General features: G+C 38.4%; 1 protein-coding gene across 3 annotated transcripts in view; it reads left to right on the forward strand.

The window, feature by feature from the left end:
* Window positions 1-21,561, forward strand: part of sphkap (SPHK1 interactor, AKAP domain containing) — a 137,436-nt gene that overhangs the window by 49,819 nt on the left and 66,056 nt on the right. For all 3 annotated transcript variants that reach the window (XM_089135284.1, XM_089135286.1, XM_089135285.1), the window contains one exon: window positions 12,273-12,368. In XM_089135284.1, the coding sequence (XP_088991410.1) occupies window positions 12,273-12,368 (96 nt within the window). The remainder of the gene's footprint in view (window positions 1-12,272; window positions 12,369-21,561) is intronic.

The following is a 21,561-nucleotide window of genomic DNA, read 5'->3' on the forward strand; positions in this document are numbered from 1 at the left end:
GCCTTTAGAGATGCGTACGCAGTACGCACAGCGATTTAAAGCACTTTAATGAGTGTTTAGGAGTCTAACGAGGCTTAACGAAGGCCAGTGTTTGGGCTCTGGCTGCAGCAGAGTAAAACAGGCCTGTGTGGGGAGGCAAGCAATCGGCTAATGAGCAAACACAATAATCAGTTAATCAATCCAACAAAAACTCCACCATACACACTGAAGAGACCGTAGAGAACATAACAAGAGCCTGGATGTGTGCGAGAAGTGTTTATTTAACTTTTTTATTGTACAAAGAATTTCTTCAAATCTGAAAAATATTGATAAAGCATAATTAAGTCTATTTGAAATGTATTTTTGTATTGTGTAGGCCATGTTTTTATGCTTATTAGAATATAATGTGTTAAGGTGTATTCATGCCATGCTGGAATTACAGTATTTACGCAATTCACACTGTTATCTGACAAAACAGTGTGTTCTTGTCCTTGTACAACTCATAATTACAACTTGAATTTTCCGAGAGCTCCGTTTTTCCACCACCTGACCGCTTAGACATCATGCAGAAACTTTTAAAATGGATATGTTAAACAGTATATCTGTTTTATAATTCCTATATTTAACTATTACAGTAATGTCTTCATTTATTAGTTAGAACTGTTAAAGGGATACTTCACCTCTGTAAAGTAATTTAAGTAGAAGAAATGGCAAATTATTTTTGCATTTGGAGCTTTCTAGACTGAGAAAAGCCAGAAAATGTTTTTTTTTTTTGGCTTATGTAGATGAAAAACAACAACTCCCAGAATGCACTTGCTTCACTGCCCTAGGAGGCCACGCTTACCGGTAACAGAGCGCAGTAGTTAAACAACGAGTCTAGGCTACTAGTGAGTCTCCGTGATGAGTCTGTCCAAAAATGTGTTTCGAGATCACCCAAAATGTCCGGGATTCGGCTTTTGCGTTATACAGACGCCATTCATCATGTTTACTGTGGCGAGCGGGACGAGTGCCATTCTGATAGCTGACACTATGACGACAAATGACGATTTTTGCGTCATCTGAGGATTTTTTCCAGACAAAAAAAAAAACCTAAATCTCTTGTCTAAGGGTGATATGAGGGTGGAAAGCATGGTAATTCAAAAATACTACAGGTTTTCTACTAATGCAATACAAAGCTTAATGCTAAATCATGAAGTATCCCTTTAAACAAAAACAGTAAAACAATGCAATTGGAGGTTGTGTGTCTGCTCTTTTTAGCTAATAAAAGTCCCAGTCTTGTGAAAAACTGCACTGTAAAAATGAATATGCTTTATCTAATCAATAAAATTGTGGCAACAGATTACAAGCAATATTATTTATTAAATTGAACAAATTAGAAGTGTGTCTGCTCTTTTTAGCAAATAAAAGTCCCAGTCTTGTGAAAAACTGCACTGTAAAAATGAATATGCTTTGTCTAATCAATAAAATTGTGGCAACAGATTACAAGCAATATTATTTATTAAATTGAACAAATTAGAATTGAGTAATAGTTAATCAAATTAACATTCTAATTAATTCTAATTTGTACAATTTAATTAATAATATTGCTTGTAATATGTTGCCACAATTGTATTGATTAGATAAAGCATATTATTTTTTTAGTGTGTATACTGTATACATATATATTAAATTACAGGCCTTTTATTTTGACCATTGCGAGAAAGACAGAACTTCCCCTCTTCATCGGCCTTGGCCTTGCATAAAAATGGGAACAACTTGGTTCTTCAAAGCCAAAAGTGCCATGGATACAAATGAAACTAGAAGAACTGTATAATATGAAAGGGAAGCAACATAAAAAGGTTAAAAGGTTGCAGGAGGCGAAGAAAGCACAATGACACTCGTATTTACTTGTGGCAAAAAAAGAAAATCAAAAAGAAATGGAAGAGGATCAAAGGAGTCAACATCAAGTAATCCCGAGGTCACGAGAAGAGCGAGAGGGCTGATGCTCACGTGATGTGTTGTTTTTCGGATCCTGACATAACACGGTTTGGGTTAATGAGAGTCAAGAGCTTGATAATTAAAGTCGAGAATGACTAAAGAGGTTCATAACCAATTTAGAAATAAAGAGCAGATTTAGTGTTTTCTACAGAGGACGAAATGCAGCACACAAGTTTTATTGACCGCTTTTTACGTATCCCACATTTAAAACTAAGAGTGTTTTGGGGATTGTTTTAGTGTTGCTTGGCTGTTCAAAAGGTCACGGGTTTTTCAAATATATGTCTCGAGCTAAGAAAGGTCATGCTAGCCTAACACACACACATTATACATGATCAGTATAAAACAGGAGAAATGCTCTTTTGCAAATTTTTTATTTCAATATACATTTTGTGTGTGTGTGTGTGTGTGTTTTCCTCATCACAAACTGAATAAACAGCCTCACCCACACACACACACATGCATGTCACTTCCCCTGACCCAAATCACCTGCTGTTTGGGCAGTGATTCACACAGGAACAGGACTTTATGGAGCAAGTCTCCCCTGTCCCATCTGCCTCTCTGGAAGACTGCTGTGCGGATCAAAATTGCATTAACACCTCTACTTACTGTCCCTCTCCCTCCTCCTGTGTTCAGAATAGCTTGTGACCATACTACTCGTACCATGTCACGCTAATTATATTGTTGCTGCGCTTACTGTGGTTAGTTTTGCAGGCTTGTAAGCACAGTGCCATTTTTACATGAGCAGTATGGGTGCACTGAGGTTTTTAACGACTCTTTCTTGACTTTTTGATTGCAATGCAAATAGCCATTTTTTATCTGATATAATAACTGGACACCACTTGCTGATTTAAACATGCATCATGATGAGGTCATGAGGTAACATACTATATGCAATGTTAACCCTCTGGGGTTGTTCGTTTCAGAGTCACACTCGGGGTGTCCGGGTCCAAATGGACCCAAAGGGCGGGATTCATATTTAAAAAAAAAAAAAATCATGTTTTTTTTTTTTTTTTTTTACACGTTTTTTATAATATTTTTTCTTTTCTTTTTTGGTGTTTTGAGAATTTCAAAAATAAAATAAAAATATAATTAGTATTAATGCAATAATTATGACAAAAATTTCCCCCCATTGAACATAATAGAAAAAAATATTTTAAAAAATATATATATATATTTTTTAAAAAAAAGCTGTATTTCATTTTAGAGTCAAGCCTAGGCCTCATAAAAGCAATTTTTGAAATGAGATGGATGCCATCTGGTGGACAAACTGAGCATTTTAAAAATGCAAAACACATGTATAATCTGAATTTTTGGTGTGTTTGTGTATAAAAGTGTGTTTGTGTGTGTGTGTCTGGATGTGTCTGTTTTGCACCCTTGATGTTTTATAGATTCACCCCTTCACTGTTGTGTGCTTTTTTTTCAAGATCGTGGCTGATTTGTATATTTTACGCACAAAAAAGCTTAGTATTTTCACTTTTTTGCCAATTTCCCATTCATTTTCCATGCGGGTCCATTTGGACCCGAACACCTCAAGTGTGACTATTTTTTTTACAACCACTTAGACTATTCACGTCCTGTCCCCAATTTGTTTGGGTGTTCAAATACCAAATACCAACAAAGTCACCAAATTTCGGACCATTCTGAGGAAGCTGTGATAATAGGTCCCTTTTGAGAAGAATAAAACACAATATCATACATTTTCTAGAACAAGGCAAGTTTATTTATACAGCACATTTCATACACTATAGCAATTCAGTGTACTTTACTGAAAGGAATTAAAATGATCACAAAATAAAAGGAAGGAAAATTAAAACAGTTGCAATCTGACCATCTCTGAAGAGTTAAGATCAATAATTCAATCTTCAGATCTTTCACATCTCTGAATCTGACATCCAACACACACACTGATCCCTTTAGGACTGAACTCAACACACGGACTGACACAATGGTTGCATGCAATCAAGCACACACATATTCCTTTTATGTGTCAGATCCGAGCAAACAAAGCACACACACTTGCATACACAACATAAATTATTTAATATGTGGATGTGGAGTTTCAGAGGATAACGAAACTGATATCCACACACTCACATTGGCAGCTTCTTTCTTTCAAAATGTATCTTCAGCCTCATGTGTTTTTGAGGATATCAGCTTGAGGTATCGTGTGTCAGCTGTTAAAGTGTCCGATTGATTTTTGCAGGAAGAAGTGCTTTCTCATGTAGAGAATTTTGTTCACCTGTGTGGCACTAGAAAAAAGCCTATATATCTTTAGACGCCGTGCTAAAGTGTTTCTTTGAAAAAAAAAGAAAAAAAAAACAATCGATGGGATGAAAGAATAACACTCAACGTGTGTGTGTGTGTGTTACTGTATGTTTCACTCCTTAAACATGTTCCATCGTGTAATATGTCTGTGAACATAAGTGTGCATGTGTAAGTGTGTAATTGCTCTTTGCGTGTCGCTATGCTGTCAGCTCTAATAATCCCTATGGCATCGCTGTTATTCAGACTGAGAGTAATTGTAATCATCAATCAGTTCATTACATGGGGTCACTTCTGCAGACCACATTGTCTTTTTTTGCTGAAGTGAATCTAACAAAACAAGCCTGCTCTTTTGGCTGAGAGCTGCAGCTCTTCTCCCAGCAGATTTTTCTTATCTATGTTCATGACTAGCTCTTTCCTCAAATCTCCTCTCTTTCTATCTCTACTTCTGACACTGTCGTGCGTGCCTTGGTTATAATTAGAGGTGCTTGGCAAGGCTCTTTTCTAAACCTCTAACCCTAAGTACTGAGCTTGTTGAGGAGACAAGTGGTGTTAGCTTGGCAGATGATAAACCGGGCGGAAAAAATTCTGTAAATCTGGAGATCAAAAAATTGCGGGTGGGCAACCATTCATACTAATGCCCTAGCATCTGCTTAACAATGCGTTTTAATACTCTGAAGAGCAACACCCTGGCATGCACCCACTGCATACTAGCAACCTTGACCGCTGCATAGCAATGACCTGGCAAGCACGCATAAAAGCATAACATCTTTAGCAACTGGAAACCACCCACATCACCTTAGCAACTGCATAGCAACACCCCGGCAACGAGCCACAACATCATAAGCATTCTTAGAAACACCCTGATGAGTAACACTGGTGATCAGTCGTGGGCAGCGCCAACAACAAGTTTCTGTGGAGTGCTTTATGTAGAAAAACATGAAAATTGCTTGTTATTTGTATCCTATTTTTGTCATATTTGTTTGCTTTGTCGGTGTCTTTGAATGGCCAAAGAATTAAAGGAGTAGTTCACTTTAAAAAAAACTTTTGCTGATTATTTACTCACCCCCATGTCATCCAAGATGTGCTTGTCTTTCTTTCTTCAGGCAAAAAGAAATTAAGAAAACATTAAGAACGTTAATTAAGACAACATTGATGAAAACATTCCAGCGTTTTTCTCCATATAATGGACTTCCATGGGAACCAAACGGTTCAAGGTCCAAAAGACACTTCAATTAAAAAAAAATAACAACAAAGTTTACGTTTTATAAGCTCAAATGCTCGCCTTGCTCTGTACTGCGATGCACGTTCGTGACTTTGCTGTTTGAACTCGTTCATCAAAATGAGCAAATCTTTTTCCGAGTCAATTCGTTGAACCAAATGACTCGGTCATTTACTTATAAAGTCAGAATTGCGAGATGTAAACTCGCAATTGAGAGAAAAAAAGTCTGAATTGTGAGAGAAAAAGTCGCAATTCTTTTTTTTCTCACAATTGTGACTTTATAACACGTGATTCTGACTTTATATCTCGCAATTCTGACTTTATATCTCGCAATTCTGACTTTATATCTCGCAATTCTGACTTTATATCTCGCAATTCTGACTTTATATCTCGCAATTCTGACTTTATATCTCGCAATTCTGACTTTATATCTCGCAATTGCGACTTTATCTCGCAATTCTGACTTTATATCTCGCAATTCTGACTATATCTCGCAATTGCGACTTTATCTCGCAATTCTGACTTTATATCTTGCAATTCTGACTTTATATCTCGCAATTGCGACTATATCTCGCAATTGCGACTTTATCTCGCAATTCTGACTTTATATCTCGCAATTCTGACTATATCTCGCAATTGCGACTTTATCTCGCATATCTGACTTTATATCTCGCAATTCTGACTTTATATCTCGCAATTGCGACTTTATCTCGCAATTCTGACTTTATATCTTGCAATTCTGACTTTATATCTCGCAATTCTGACTATCTCGCAATTGCGACTTTATATCTCGCAATTCTGACTTTATATCTCGCAATTCTGACTTTATATCTCGCAATTGCGACTTTATATCTCGCAATTCTGACTTTATATCTCGCAATTGCGACTTTATATATCGAAATTCTGACTTTATATCTCGCAATTCTGACTTTATATCTTGCAATTCTGTCTATATCTCGCAATTCTGACTTTATATCTCGCAATTCTGACTATATCTCGCAATTGCGACTTTATCTCGCAATTCTGACTTTATATCTCGCAATTCTGACTATATCTCGCAATTGCGACTTTATCTCGCATATCTGACTTTATATCTCGCAATTCTGACTTTATATCTCGCAATTGCGACTTTATCTCGCAATTCTGACTTTATATCTTGCAATTCTGACTTTATATCTCGCAATTCTGACTATCTCGCAATTGCGACTTTATATCTCGCAATTCTGACTTTATATCTCGCAATTCTGACTTTATATCTCGCAATTGCGACTTTATATCTCGCAATTCTGACTTTATATCTCGCAATTGCGACTTTATATATCGAAATTCTGACTTTATATCTCGCAATTCTGACTTTATATCTCGCAATTCTGTCTATATCTCGCAATTCTGACTTTATATCTCGCAATTCTGACTTTATATATTGCAATTGTGAGATAAAAAAAAGTCACAATTTTTTTTTTTTATTCAGTGGCGGAAAAAAGCATTAAGTCCCCATAAAACATGAAAACCTATGTGTGTGTGTGCGTGTGTGTTGAGTGCAAGACCTGAGGAGGTGAGATAAATTGTGTTGGTAATGCTGCGTGATGCCATTCAGCTCCATGCCTCGGGCAGTCAGGAAAAGAATGTGAAGTATTATCATTACCATTTCATTGCAAATTGTTTTAGCTCGTATATTGCTACGGCCCCTGTGGAGAATATGACTGCACTGAATTGAATTAATGCTGAAGAAACTCTGGACAGAGTGAAAAGATGCTCTTGTGAGAGCTGAGCATGTTGTATGTCTTTAGTTGTGTGACATTGTGCACCTGTAAGTTGTGTAACGCTTTACGCCACATTTAGCAGATTTGGCTGGTTATCTGCCCTTCAGTAGGGTGTGAACAGTAAAATCAATATTGCACTCGTCTTTCCGTCAGCTTAAAATGGATAGAGGCACTTTGGGCTTCAAGTGCACACATAGTAGCACACACACGGACACATGCACACAGCACGCCGAAAAGCCAGCGTTTCAAGTGTAGCTGGCTAATGGATTACACACTGTGCCTATATAACTTTAATGAATGATGGATATTATCGCTCTCCATTTCTGTCCATCATACTTTCTGTTTATCTTCCCTTCAGTTAAACACCGTCTCTGTTGACTCAGGAGAGCAACATACTAAATCAAAACTGTGCCAGATCTGTCTGTCATACTGCCTGAATGATTTCATAATTACCCAGAGTGCTGTGCAGGATGAGACAGTTTGAAGGTAGGGGTGTTTCAATCACCTCACTAATTCAGTAGTAGTTCACTATCTGGAAAGTCATTTTATTCACTGCGTAAAAATATTCCCAGCATAATCAGTGTGTCAGACAGGTTTAAAGGGGGGCGTAACCAAAAAGTTTAAGAAATGTTTTGCGTTCCCAGAGAAAGTTTGCTTTCCCTCCCTTTTTTTGGTCGCGCCACTCTTTAAACATGGCCGACACACTGATTATGGTGCATGCTGGGAATTACTAGGAAGTGAATCTCTCTAGGAAGTGCTTTGTGTTCATTTTTTCTTCACCATGTCCCTTTAGGGGCTCCGTACTTTTATTCTTATTTTATGAGAAACCCTGCACGTATAATATAATCAAGGTAAAGGTCCATGAAAGTGATTTTGTGCCTCTTTGAGAACCACGAGGTGACGTTCACTTGCAGAATGCAAGCTTCTAGATGGCATGTTAGTCTGGAGTAATGAGTTAAAGAAGAACTCCGGCACAAAATGAACCTTTGGTCTAATTACACATTGGTACCTAGTCAACCGTTATCTGAGATTTGTTTTCATGATTGCCAAATGTAAGTAGTTTTATCTCTAAAAACAGTTTAGCCTATAACGCTAGTATAACGCTAGTATATAGGGCATAGAGTAATGACAAATAAAAATCACTTGTTATTACCACTAACAAGGCTCAAAATAGCCCCACACTAACACGGTAGCATAATAAGGGTCTCTACATTCAAACCGAAGTATTGATAACTTTGTCAGTGTCCAAACAGTTTAATAAGAAGATATTTTATACACACAGTCAACTTCGCGAATACAGGAAGAAGCCATCTTTGAAAAATAGTCTTTACCAGTCGATCTACGAACGCTGTTTGCGTTCACACAGAAGGCGTTCTGGCAGTTTCCTGGCAATTTCCCGGGATCAACGTGATTACCTGAGAGGTAAAACTTGAACCATTGGAGTGAGGTTCTCTAGGGCCATTCGTCTTTAGGATTGACAGGAGGATCTGGTGGTAATTTGGGTGAACTGAGGATTTAGAAGCTGCTCTCGCCAGTCACAGAGCTTCAGTAACCAAGACCAGGGCAGTCTCAGTTGAGTGTCCGCTTTTGAAAACAGACTAGTTGTTGTCCAGGAGGTTGTTCTGGGTAAGAAAGGCAGAGATCTGGTTGAAAACAACTTGTTCAAGTGTTTTTGCAACGAATGGAAGAAGGTATGCCGGATAAATACTGGTTTGAGAGTGGGTTTCTTAAGCAGTGGGGTTACCCGAGCCAGTTAAAATGCTGTAGGAAAGGTACCAGTGTGAACAGAGGTGTTGATGATGTGAATGAGTGCCAGTACAACTGAGAAAGAAATGGCTTGAAGTATATGAGTGGGAATAGGATCAAGCGGACAGGTAGTAGGGTGATTGGAAAGGATGAGTTGGAGAGCACAGAGAAGGAGGGAAGAATGTGTGTGTTAGCTGTTAAGATGTGTGTGTTAGTTTGTGGTGTGGGAAATTGGCTGCTGATGGTGGTTGTTTAATTTATGACAATCAACAGCTTTTAGGGTTGATGAAGGAGAAGGGAGAAGAATTTGAAAAACATGCAAGACTCAGAAGAATTGTTATTTATTTTATGTACATGAATAAACTGCAAGATAATGCTTATTTCACAATGCCGTATGCCATACATCAATTTTGTTTTTACCAGTTATGTTTTATGACCTAATGATGCATATCCTCATAATCATGTCAGAATATTGAGTCATCAGTGGATCAAGGCCATTGCTAGTGTCTGAATCTGTTCACAATATACTGATGAATGAAGTAGGGAAAACAGGAAGTGGATTGAGACACTGTCAAAGAGTAGATAGTGAACTACAACATAACGGAAAGCACTATTATTAAATCATCCTAGTTAACAGGCGCAGTGTGATACCAGACCAGTGATGTGCTTTTAGGTTGAGGGCTGGAGAGAATGTATTTGCTTGTTTTATGTGGCAGTAAAATACACATACATTTTAGCACACTCACAAATTGGGGGCGTTTGTGAAGGTATGTGTTTTGTGCTGAATTTTAGATGAATCCATTCTCACTATGCTGTAAAGCAGCAGTCCAGCACCTGTCACATGAAGCTCAGGGAAAGCACAGCGCTTAGCAGGAGCCGAAGAGACAGGCTGCCATCTGTTTCACACGCACAAACACACTCTCACATCCAAACCCACCATTTCACACATACAGAACGCATACGGGAGACTTCGCTTCATGACTGATGACCCCTTATAGTGCTGCGATCGTGACTTCAAAACCCAGAAAGCTCATTTGCCAGTGGTTCCCCTCGAGATTTTCCTATGGGTTTTCATGATGGGGGTTTTTGATTTTTGAGTAAAATAGGGTCTGTGGTAAACATAAGTCGTCATATACTGACGCTTTTGCCAATGCGTATACATCCAACGCACATGGCACCCTTTAGCGTCAATATAACACGCCTCAGTTATGGATAGGTTTAGGTCTGGGGTAGGATTAGGGTTAGACCACTAGGAGGCGCCTTCTGGCCCATATATATCTGCGTCTATTGTCGCTAAAGGGTGCCATGTGCATTTGATGTATACGCTTTGGCAAGTATAAGACGCCTTGGGATGAGAACGGGCCGTCATACTGGACGTTTTGTTCTATAATGTAAACTGTACACACTCACACCCCAAACGTTCTTGTAGTTACTTATTAGAAACATACTTCTTTTCTTAAATTTGCGTTTCCGATATGGGTTAAGTTGTAGAGCAAAACGTTTCAAGTTGTTTACCACAGAATATTTTACTCATAAATAAAAAAAAATAATAAAAAACATTATAAAAACCCATAGGAAAATAAAAAGGGAACCAGCGGCAAATTAGTCTTCCGGTTACAGCACTGGACAATTGAGGATTGTGATTAGTGGATTAGAAGAATAGGTGACACTTTACTTGAAGGGGTGTGCATTAGACTAACATGACACCTTCATAATCATAACATGACATATGTCTTGAATAGGAAGGAAGTTTTATGCATGTTTGTGACAACATTCGCTCAGTTATGACATTTTTAATGCAAATCTGACATTTTTTGAGATGTCTTTGTTATGACATCTTGACATAAACCATTACATCATAACCTGTCAGTGTCTTTGTCACAACAACTTGACATTACTAAGACAACACTACCCGTCATAAACATGACATAGCAGATTAATGATCAAACTTAAGAAACCACCTAGCTTTATTGGTTAACATTACATTAAACTGTCAGGTGTTGGTTTTGACATTGGCTGTCATGAAGCCATTATAACTTTTTAATGACAAATTCAGTTATAATCAGTGGTGGAATGTAACGAAGTACAAATATTTCGTTACTTTGCTTAAGTACATTTTTCACGTATCTTTACTTTACTTAAGTACAATAAATAGTGCCTACTTTTTACTTTTACTTCGTTACATTTTGCAGCAATTATTATACTTTCTACTCCACTACATTTCTACAACTTCTGTTACATTTTCGTTACATTTTCTGATCAGTTTTTCCCCTGCCAAAACGTAATCTGACCGTCCGTTCGTTGCACGTTTGTCTCACCAGTGACGTTTGGTTGCCATAGATACAGTATATCAACCCGGTCACACTAAATGCGTCTCACACGCAGTGTGTTTATCGTGCAACTCATACGCGAAAATTTGTTTTTACGTGCATAGGAAACACACCGTGTGTAATATATGTTTGGTTTGGTTAGGATTATGGCAAGCCAAGAGGTTCAGAATTACACCATAAATTAATCTCGTTTACTGCCAAACATAGTTATTAAACATATAGTAAGGATAAGCATGATGTGTATATTGCCTAATTGCAAGCTTGTTTCAGAAATGGGGACATTTTCTTTCCATCATTATTGAACATCATTATAGGAGTAGGCTATTAGGTTGAATGAGTTAGAATTAAATGTTTTATTAATCATTAGAAAATAGACATTAAGATAATAAATTGTTATGCAAGTACTTTTACTTTAAATACTTAAAGTACATTTAAAATAAAGTACTTTTTACTTAAGTATGGTTGTCATTGTGTTACTTCTACTTTTACTAAAGTAAATATTTATCTGGGTATTTGTACTTTTACTGAGATTCAGTACTTCCTCCACCACTGGTTATAATGCCTCATGACAGCCAATGTCAAAGCCAACCACATGACAGTTTAACTTCATTTTATGTCAAGTTGTCATAACAAAGACATCTTAAACAATGTCATATTTGCATTCAAAATGTCATTATTGAGGGAAAGACACTTAAACATGCATAACCCCTACTTCATATTCAAGACATGTCATGGTTATGCACACACTTCAAATAAAGTGTTACCCAATAGGGTATTAAAAGATTTGATCTACTTTCCTTCTTGCACTCTTTCCTTTTTACCTATAATGGCCCGTAAAAAGTATTTGTACGCTTGAATGTCAAAATAAATACATCAAATGTATATCAATATGTATGTCGTGTGTATGTTAATAAAACTCTTACAGTAAACATTGAATTGTTGCATTCTTTCTGTTTATTGTGTATGATCTTCATTTTATTCATTCTTTTCCAGGCAGCGCAGCCCACACCCTAAACACCGGAAAAAGGCGAGAAGCAAGGCAAACATGCTGTCTAACCTGCTCACCGTCCTCCGAAACTTCACAGAGAGGTGCGTTCATGATATATAAACCCCCCAAGTTTATGTCATGCTATATAAAAAGCTACTGAGGTGCATTCTCCTACTGGAATGATCCTTATAAACATACTTATTTATCATCTCTCTTTTTTTCTATCTGTAAATCTTTTCATTCATGTTTATTAGGCCACAATAAGACGCCTGCTCTTTAAAAACATGTGAGAAAGTTGGATTACATTTCTCTTTGTGCCATTAGGAAATGAAGGTGGCAGCCAGGCGGGAAATCTACAGAGGATTAGACTAGTCTCTTTGGGTTGCTGTTATAATCGAGCGAATAATAATCTTCTTTTTAGCGTCTCCCTCTCCCTAGTGTTCCCCACAACATGCTCTCATTCATCAAATATAGATATTAGTGCAATGTAATTCCTCCAAAATGGCTTTGGCTGTAAATAAGCATTTTTGCACTTGATTAATCTTGGTTGTTTCTGGGTTCTGTGCTGTTTATTACTTTATCCAGCTTTTGAATGTTTCAGCGCATTGACGCTGATTTAAATTGGCAAATTTTAATCACATACAGTCCTCATCGGATCTGTCTGCTTCATCCCTGCTTTATAAACCACTGAAGTAACGAGATCTAAGAGACCCCGATAACTCAAAGTGTCAGGTTGATGGCTTTGTGACTTTTCCAGAGCTTAAATGAACTTATAATATAAATAGTAAATCTAAATTACATCCATGAAACTAGCATCCATGTCTAGAATTTCAGAGACCCCAGATATTAAACATAAACATTAAACATGCTGTTAGTTTTCACGTGATTTTCTGATGAATGATATATTCATTTGACTTGTTCCCCTCCACACCTTTAGGGGGCAGCAAAATCTTTTTTTTTCTCCCCTAGACATAAATAAATTAAACTGCCACCACCCATCATGGTAGAGGCTTAATAGCTGAGTGTGTGAGAGAGAGAGATTTGAGAATGGAAAGGCCAGCACTTCTGTATGCCGCAGGGATACGCCAATGAGCGGGATGGGGGGGTCATAAAAACTGTAGTGGCTGACTGGGTGCTGAGTGTACAAGTTGTTTTTCATCGTATGCGCTTATGCGTTTGTGTATAGGTGGACTTAACCGCAGCTTTAACTTTGAGAGATGGCTGTGATTAAATAGATGATGTGCCTGATGTTGTTGTGTCCGTGTGTTGGGTGGGTGGCAGGATGTTTTGTTAGTAAAGATTGTTCCTGTAATCAAGCAACAGGAAAAGGTCATGTGTTCTTTCTTTAAATGCCATATCACAAAGTAATTTCTGTTATTCTGCCTCAGTGTGTATGGGAATGATGATATCTGAAGCCATCTGATTAGCTTAATTATTTTAGATTTGTTTAAATGATTATTGCATGGAAATGATAATTCCTCACACAAAGCTTAAAGGGATACTCCAACGTTTTTTCATATTAGACTATGTTATTCCCACGCACTTGTTACCCCTCCACCCGGGTCCTACTCGACCCGTTCCGAGCGGACCTCGAACCCGGGTCTCCGGCATGAGAGTCGGGCGCTCTAACAAGGAGGCTATAGACTGCAGCCTCTAGCGTCTGTCGCTAGAGCGCCTACACTCTTAGAATAAAAGGTTCTGTATAGAACCTTAAAAGGTTCTATCAGCGCTACGTATTTGGAACCCCTAAAAGGTTCTATACACTCTTAAACAAAGGGTTTCTCTGGGTTCTATATAGAACCCTGGGGTTCCATACTTGGCCAATAGAACCTTTTACAAAAAAAATGGTTCTATATAGAACCATTTTGGAGTTCCACATATGAAGCGGGGGATGGAACCATTTCTGGTTCTAAATAGAACCATTTCTTCTAAGAGTGTATTGAGATTAGAGGAGTGAGGTTTACTTGCACACAACTACTAGCTGGCTTCTGTTACACTCACCCCCCTAAACCTCACTCTCATCCGGGTCACGGCACCAATGTAACGGGTTTGGTCGGGCGATGTAAAGGACGACTCAGGATATGATGACTTTCACAATTTATTGGCTCCTGTAGAACACAAATGCACATTAATTGCCTTCTGGCTTCCTTTTACAGCACCTCTGCTTCCCTCAACATACAAAGATACAGCGTTTACACTATATAAAAGGGACGCTGAAAACTCTGACGATCTACATTGCTCACATGGCGCAGCCCGAGACCGCCACATAGTGTTAATGTATTAACATCAGACATGCATTGAAAATGATAGCTCAAATTATTCATTTTCCATAGAAAACACATTCGCTCAGCAGCACATTTATAACTCTACTTGCCCTCAGCAGTGCAAAACGAGACTGAGGGAGACGGTACACTACAGAAGCTTAGGAGGAATGGAAAGGATAGTGTGCAGGAAGGGTCATTTCCACAGGTAAAAATTTGCAAAAATTAAGATACATAAAAATAACTCAATGAGATAAAATTCAAAAATACTCAAAATCATTAAATGATAAATAAAATTCAAAGATGCTAATTTGAAAATAATAATGATTAAAAGTGCATTTTTAACTCCGTTACACCCTGAGATGAGAGAGGTATGTATCAACTCGTCTTAGTTCACTTTTGAAAAAAAACTTTTGCTGATAATTTACTCACCCCCATGTCATCCAAGATGTCCGTGTCATTCTTTCTGCAGTCGAAAAGAAATTAAGGTTTTTGATGAAAACATTCCAGGATTTTTCTCCAGATAATGGACTTCAATGGGAACCAAACGGTTCAAGGTCCAAAAGACAGTTTCAGTGCCAACTACAAACTGTTCAAAGGGCTTTAAACGACTCCAGACGATGAATAAGGGTCAAAATGATCAAAATGAACGAATCAAAATGAACGAATCTTTAGTTTAAGTTTTATAAGCTCAAATGGTCGCCATGCTCTGTTCTGTGACGCACGTTTGTGACTCTCCTGTTCGAACTCGTTCATCATAATGAACAAATCTTTTTCCGAGTCATTTGGTTCATTCAACGAACGAAACCAACGAATTGACTCGGAAAAAGATTCGTTCATTTTGATGTCAATGAGTCGATGACTTTAGCATTCAGTGACATTGACTTTACATGGTCTTCCACTTCGTGGCTGAGTTGCTGCTGTTCCAAAAGGCTTCTTCGTGTTCCACAGAGGTTTGGAACGACATGAGAGTTATAAATGACATCTAGATGATGAGAATGTAAATGAAGCCTCTACTATTTCTTTAACAGAGTGAAGTGGTCCTGAAGGTTGCAGTAATTTGTGAATGGGACAGGAAGGACACATGGAGGAGTATGTGTGTTTCAGTTTGTGTGTGTGTGAGTATAGATAATTAATGAAGGTGGGTTGGGGGGATCTTCACCCTGATTGAGGTCATAAAGGTAATGAAGAGATGCTCTCATTAGTGTGTTCATGGATATGAGTGTTTGGAGGACTTGTGTATGTGTGTAATCAGCCTTCTGTCAGGTGTATTACCTCCGCCACATGTTCATGTGTGGAAGGGGTCAGGAAGTAAATATGCATAATGTGGCAATTGAAGCCCCACTGAATGAACAGATAACCAGGCGACACTTGAGCTGAAGTTTGAGAGTCTGTGCCAAGAGTCCATAGGTGTGTATTTATTAAAGTCGAAAACTGTGTCCGAAAAAGCTTCCTAGACTCTATATAGTCAGCCCGTTCTCATCCCAAGGCATCATATACTGACGCTTTTGCCAATGCGTATACATCCGACGCACATGGCACCCTTTAGCGTCAATATGAGACGCAGATATATATGGGCCAGAAGGCGCCTCCTAGTGGTCTAACCCTAAAACTACCCCAGACCTAAACCTACCCATAACCGAAGCGTGTTATTTTGACGCTAAAGAGTCCCATGTGCGTTGGATGTATACGCATTGGCAAAAGCGTCAGTATATGACGCCTTGGGATGAGAATGCGTTGATATAGTGAACTTCATGTCAATAATTTGTGATTTGTTGTGTTCTAAATTCCAGAATTTAGTTAATTTAGAAATTAAGTCCAATTCTACTCTTATTTAAACTGAATTTAAAGGGGTGTGTCTCCTTAAGACTTTAGTCTAAATGCCCATTGCTATTGGTTATCACCATTTCAAATGAAAAAATAAGTATTACAAGTGAAACTCTTTCGAAAACGTTTGTTGCATTATAGCTGCCGAGATTAACTAGCCATGAACATTATATTTAGATCTATTTACGTCAAAGTTTGCAGCGCTGAGTATTGCAACCGATCACAGTCATGTCTATTGAGTGATCTTGCCATTACAATGACGGTGTAATTTAATGTAATGTAATGTAAACGAACAGGTGCTGTGACCCAGCGACCTTTGCTTACGATTTGTTTCTGCGTACCATGGATTTTGCCATAAATCCAGCTGGTTGCCCCTGCTGTTAATACACAGCATAAGTGCATGTTTGATTATGGGATGCTGTTAGTTTGCTCTATCCATGTTTGAGACTCCAGCAGGTGCATATCTGAGATCATCATACCCGATTACAACAAACAAATGGATCCCTGAGGACTTGCCAATTCCTCCTCTTGCTTTTCCTCTTCTCTCCCTTCGTTTTATTTTATTTATTTATTTTTTTGCCTTCACCATATAGACCTGAAGCTATTTTTTGTGCTTTCCATTTTATTTGTGATGTTATGTGTTTATTGATTGGCCAGTAGTGTCTAGACTTGAATTGATTGAGGTCTTTTATGTCTCCATAGAGGGGTTATATTGGAGCAGCATGAGTAGTAATATTAGCTGGGGTTTAGGTGTGCGAACACTCCCACACATACAAACACAGGCACACAAGCAAACACAAAGAAACGTTGACTCTTGCTCATGATGCCCCAACAAGAGCTTTGGCATGAGGTGGTCTGAGGTCTTGCAGAGGTCAGTTATGTTGGTCTATACTGACTGTCAATTAATACTTTGAGTGGTCTGCTGGCCTGCTTCCTGCGTTTGTGAACAACAGATAGAGTCTGGAGAGTCTGGGATAAAGATGTTCTGAGAGCTTAGTACGCAAAAAAATGTTGTACGAAAGAAAAAAAAATGCTTTCATCAAAATGTAATAACTTACTCTGCCAACTTTCCGTTTCCTAGTATAGTGTTAATCAGTTTCCAAAATGTTTCTTAGGGGTTGTTTTATGCAGCTGCTGTAGATAATGCACCCTACACTCTCAGAAAAAAAGGTACAAAAGTTGTCACTGGGGCTGTACCTTTTGAAAAGGTAAACTTTTGTCCATTTCATGAGCTAATAAGTATATTTTAGGTGTTAATATGTACATTTTGGGTGCTAATATGTACATTTTAAGTGTTAATATGAACATTTAAGTGTTAATGTACATTTTAGGTGGTAATATGTCCATTTCAGGAGCTAATGTGTAAATTTCATGAGCTAATGTCCATTTTAGGTGGTAATATGTACATTTGAGGTACTAATATGTACATTTTATGTTTAATATGTATATTTTATGTGCTAATATGTACATTTTAGGTGCTAATATGTCAATTTAATGAGCTAATATGTCCTTTTTAGGTGGTAATATGTTCATTTTAGGTGCTAATATGTACCACTAAGGTGCCAATACGCCGCCTTTGGGTACAAAAGTGTACCTTTTGAAAAGGTACAGCCCTAGTGACAGCTTTTGTACCTTTTTTTTCTGAGAGTGTACAATTTTGCAAAATCTACCTATACATACAATTCAATGCAGTATCCAGCTAAAATAAACACTAGTGGCATTAAAACACCAAAAATTTTACTCCTTTTCAAACAAATTATGATCACAGGGGCATATAATTGATTAAAAAAGACCTTTTTCACATGTTTTCTTCCACAATACTATGTTTATGAACTTAAAACTCGTTTACCATATGCATTATCTGTAAACTAATACATTATGATGTTTGCATCACATAATCAGCTCTCTATGTACTGCTTTTCTGACATAGTAAACTTGCTGTGTATCTCACCTGGTACAACATTGCACTTGTGACGCAGTCACTCGAGTTGCAACACTCAATAACAAATCCCTCAAACACGTGTACAACAGAAGTAAGCTAATAAAGCATGGGCAATAGAGCAAATACATTTTTATCTCACATTTGCTTATGTGGTCAGGTTTAGGGTTGGTGGTGGTACATTATTTTCAAACACGATAGAGCATTGACCTTTCAGTGTCACTCACCACTGAGTCACCAGACAATCCACCTTCAAAGTGTTACAAAACGTACAAGAAGCAATGTAATTTTGTAGAAATGTCAGGCACATATTTCCAATGAGCCTGAGTTGCATAATCTAATGAGATGAATAAATGGATGGATGGGACAGAGAGATGGATGGATGGATGGATGGATGGATGGATGGATGGGACATAGAGATGGATGGATGGATGGATGGATGGGACAGAGAGATGGATGGATGGATGGATGGATGGATGGATGGGACATAGAAATGGATGGATGGATGGGACAGAGAGATGGATGGATGGATGGATGGGACAGAGAGATGGATAGATGGATGGATGGATGGAACAGAGGGATGGATGGATGGATGGGACAGAGAGATGGATGGATGGATGGGACAGAGGGATGGATGGATGGATGGGACAGAGGGATAAATGATGGAGGAATGGATGGATGGATAATGGATGGATGGGATGGATGGGTCAGAGATGGATGGATGGATGGATGGATGGTGGATGGATGGATGGATGGACGGACGTATAATGGATGGATGGAGGGATGGATGGATGGGACAGAGAGATGGATGGATGGATGGATGGATAATGGATGGACGGGATGGGACAGAGAGATGGATGGATAATGGGTGGACGGGATGGATAATGGGTGGACGGGATGGATAGGACAGAGAGATGGTCAGAGAGATGGATGGATGGATGGGACAGTGAGATGGATGGATAGATAGGACAGAGAGATGGATGGATGCATGGATGGACAGACAGATGAATGGATGGATGGATGGATGGATGGATGTGACAGAGAGAAGAATGGATGAAGGAAGGAAGGAAAGATGGATGGATAGGACAGAAAGATGGATGGATGGATAATGGATGGATGGGACAGAGCGATAGATGAAAGAATGGATGGCTGGATGGGACAGAGAAATGGATGGATAGTGGATGGATGCATAGATGGATGGATGGATGGATGGATAATTGATGGAAGGATTGATAATGGATGAATGCATGGATGGACGGAAAGATAGATGGATGGATGGGACAGAGAGAAGAATGGATGATGGACAGACGAACGAATGGATGGATGGATGGATAGATAGTGACTTCTAGAAAGAGAAAGTGAGAGAGTGAAATGTGTCAGTCCGAACAGCAGAACCAACTTCATTTCACACTTGAAAGCCGCCCTGAGGGCAAAGTGTCTCCAAGTAGAGTTACTTTTGCAACTTCTGACTCAGATACGCATTAAACCTGAAGGCATCCTCTGTGTTTCTGTCTCAAATCTAGTCCATGTTTGTTGTTCCAGAGCACAGTGCTCTTCTTCCTCTCCTCCCTCACTTTCTCCTGCTCTCTGTTTCTTTCTCTCTCTCTGGTCGGCGCGATAAACTCACGCAACACAATTTGAATTTTAATCCACGACCATAATGCTCACATGCTTTTCTTCTCATTGCAGTCGGGCTCTGGCAAGTAAAGAAAGAGAGAGACACAGAGCCGGGCCTTAACTGTCAACCATGCATAATGAACACAACAGGCATTATATTAGCAGTATCACACATCATGCCCATAAAATTACACAAATTTCAGCACAAAATAAATAAATAGCTTTTCCCAAAGATTAAATCTCTTGTTTGTTTTTTTTACTTCTTTATCATTGGTTCGTTGGTTTATTGGCTGATCACCAGAGCACCAGGAACAGTGTTTCTCACACAGCCGTATTTAATAAATGATAGTGGCCCCTAAAGCCCATGAGCGGGCCAACACGACTCTCTGAGGGAGGGCAGCGAGGAAGGAAAGCAAATGTGGGTACAGTAATGCATGGCTATTTTTAGACTCACTCCTGCTCTGCCCTGTGTGGCATCTGCAGATCGCTGTCTGTTAGCATCGGTGCGATGAGCCATCAGCTGAGACGTTTTACTGCTCTTAAAGGTGCACTGTCATTTTTTTCTCATTAAGAAACATTTCGCACAAAAGAATGTAATATTATGTCCCCTGAAGAGATGAAGACAGTTATATCAGTAGCTAAAAAGCAACCATTAAAAAAAAAAAACACCATAAAAGTATGAAGGTGAAAGAATTTTTTTTGTACTTTCTTTTTATTGGAGGCCATTTGAGACTCACACTTTCTCCTCTCTCCTTCTGCTTTGATTCCTGTTACCTGCTGTTTCCATTGCAGGGTTTAATTTATAATTGATTTAAAAGGCGATCATACATAATTCATTTCTATTTGCTAATGAGGCCTAAAAGACATTGACAGATCCAGTTGAGTATTAGTTTTCTACACACACAGAGTTAATTGACACTCCCAATGAATTTCGGCTCAGGTCTGAACTCTGTTTTATTATTGATAAGGATTGATTAACTTTGATAGAGACACCCAAAGACAAGTCTGAGCGGTGGCTACAGAGAGTTGCATTACTGTGGTCAAACATGTAACCTTAAACTGTCTTTATCTCTCATTTTATTCACTTTATCTGCCTATATATGGGTGAATGTTGTAGATCAGGTACATTTGAATTCATCATGAGACGTCAGATTTTGCATTACCTATTAAAATAAGAATTCAATGTTGATCAACTATAAAAAAAATAATATAAGGCAGAAGATACTGTTATTCCTAACAGCCTGTTCTCACATAAATGCGTCTCTATACACGAAAATTAGTTTTTACGTGCATTTGATATGCAATAATTAGGGTTGGGTATCGAGAATCGAGTATCGATTGGAACCAGGACTAACTTTTCGTTTTTCCCGGAATCGTTCAAAAGTTAAAATTTCGATTTCTAGTTTCGATATTCACAGTCCGCCGACCGGAAGAAGAAATCACTGAACAACACCAATGAAGAAGCGTCTACCGGAAGTGTTGGCATAACCACGCGAGTCGAACATGAGTAGCTTACGTTGGCGATCCAAAGTGTGGCTTCACTTTTCTAAAAATAACGAAATCTTGGCAAAATGCAAAATTTGTGACAAAAGGAGTATTTTCACAGGAGTATTTCCTTCAGAAAGGCCGTTGGTTAGCAAGGTTAGCTAA

Source organism: Pimephales promelas, chromosome 10 (genome assembly GCF_988280905.1).
Source record: "Pimephales promelas chromosome 10, fPimPro1.hap1.1, whole genome shotgun sequence".
Taxonomy (NCBI): Eukaryota; Metazoa; Chordata; class Actinopteri; order Cypriniformes; family Leuciscidae; genus Pimephales; species Pimephales promelas.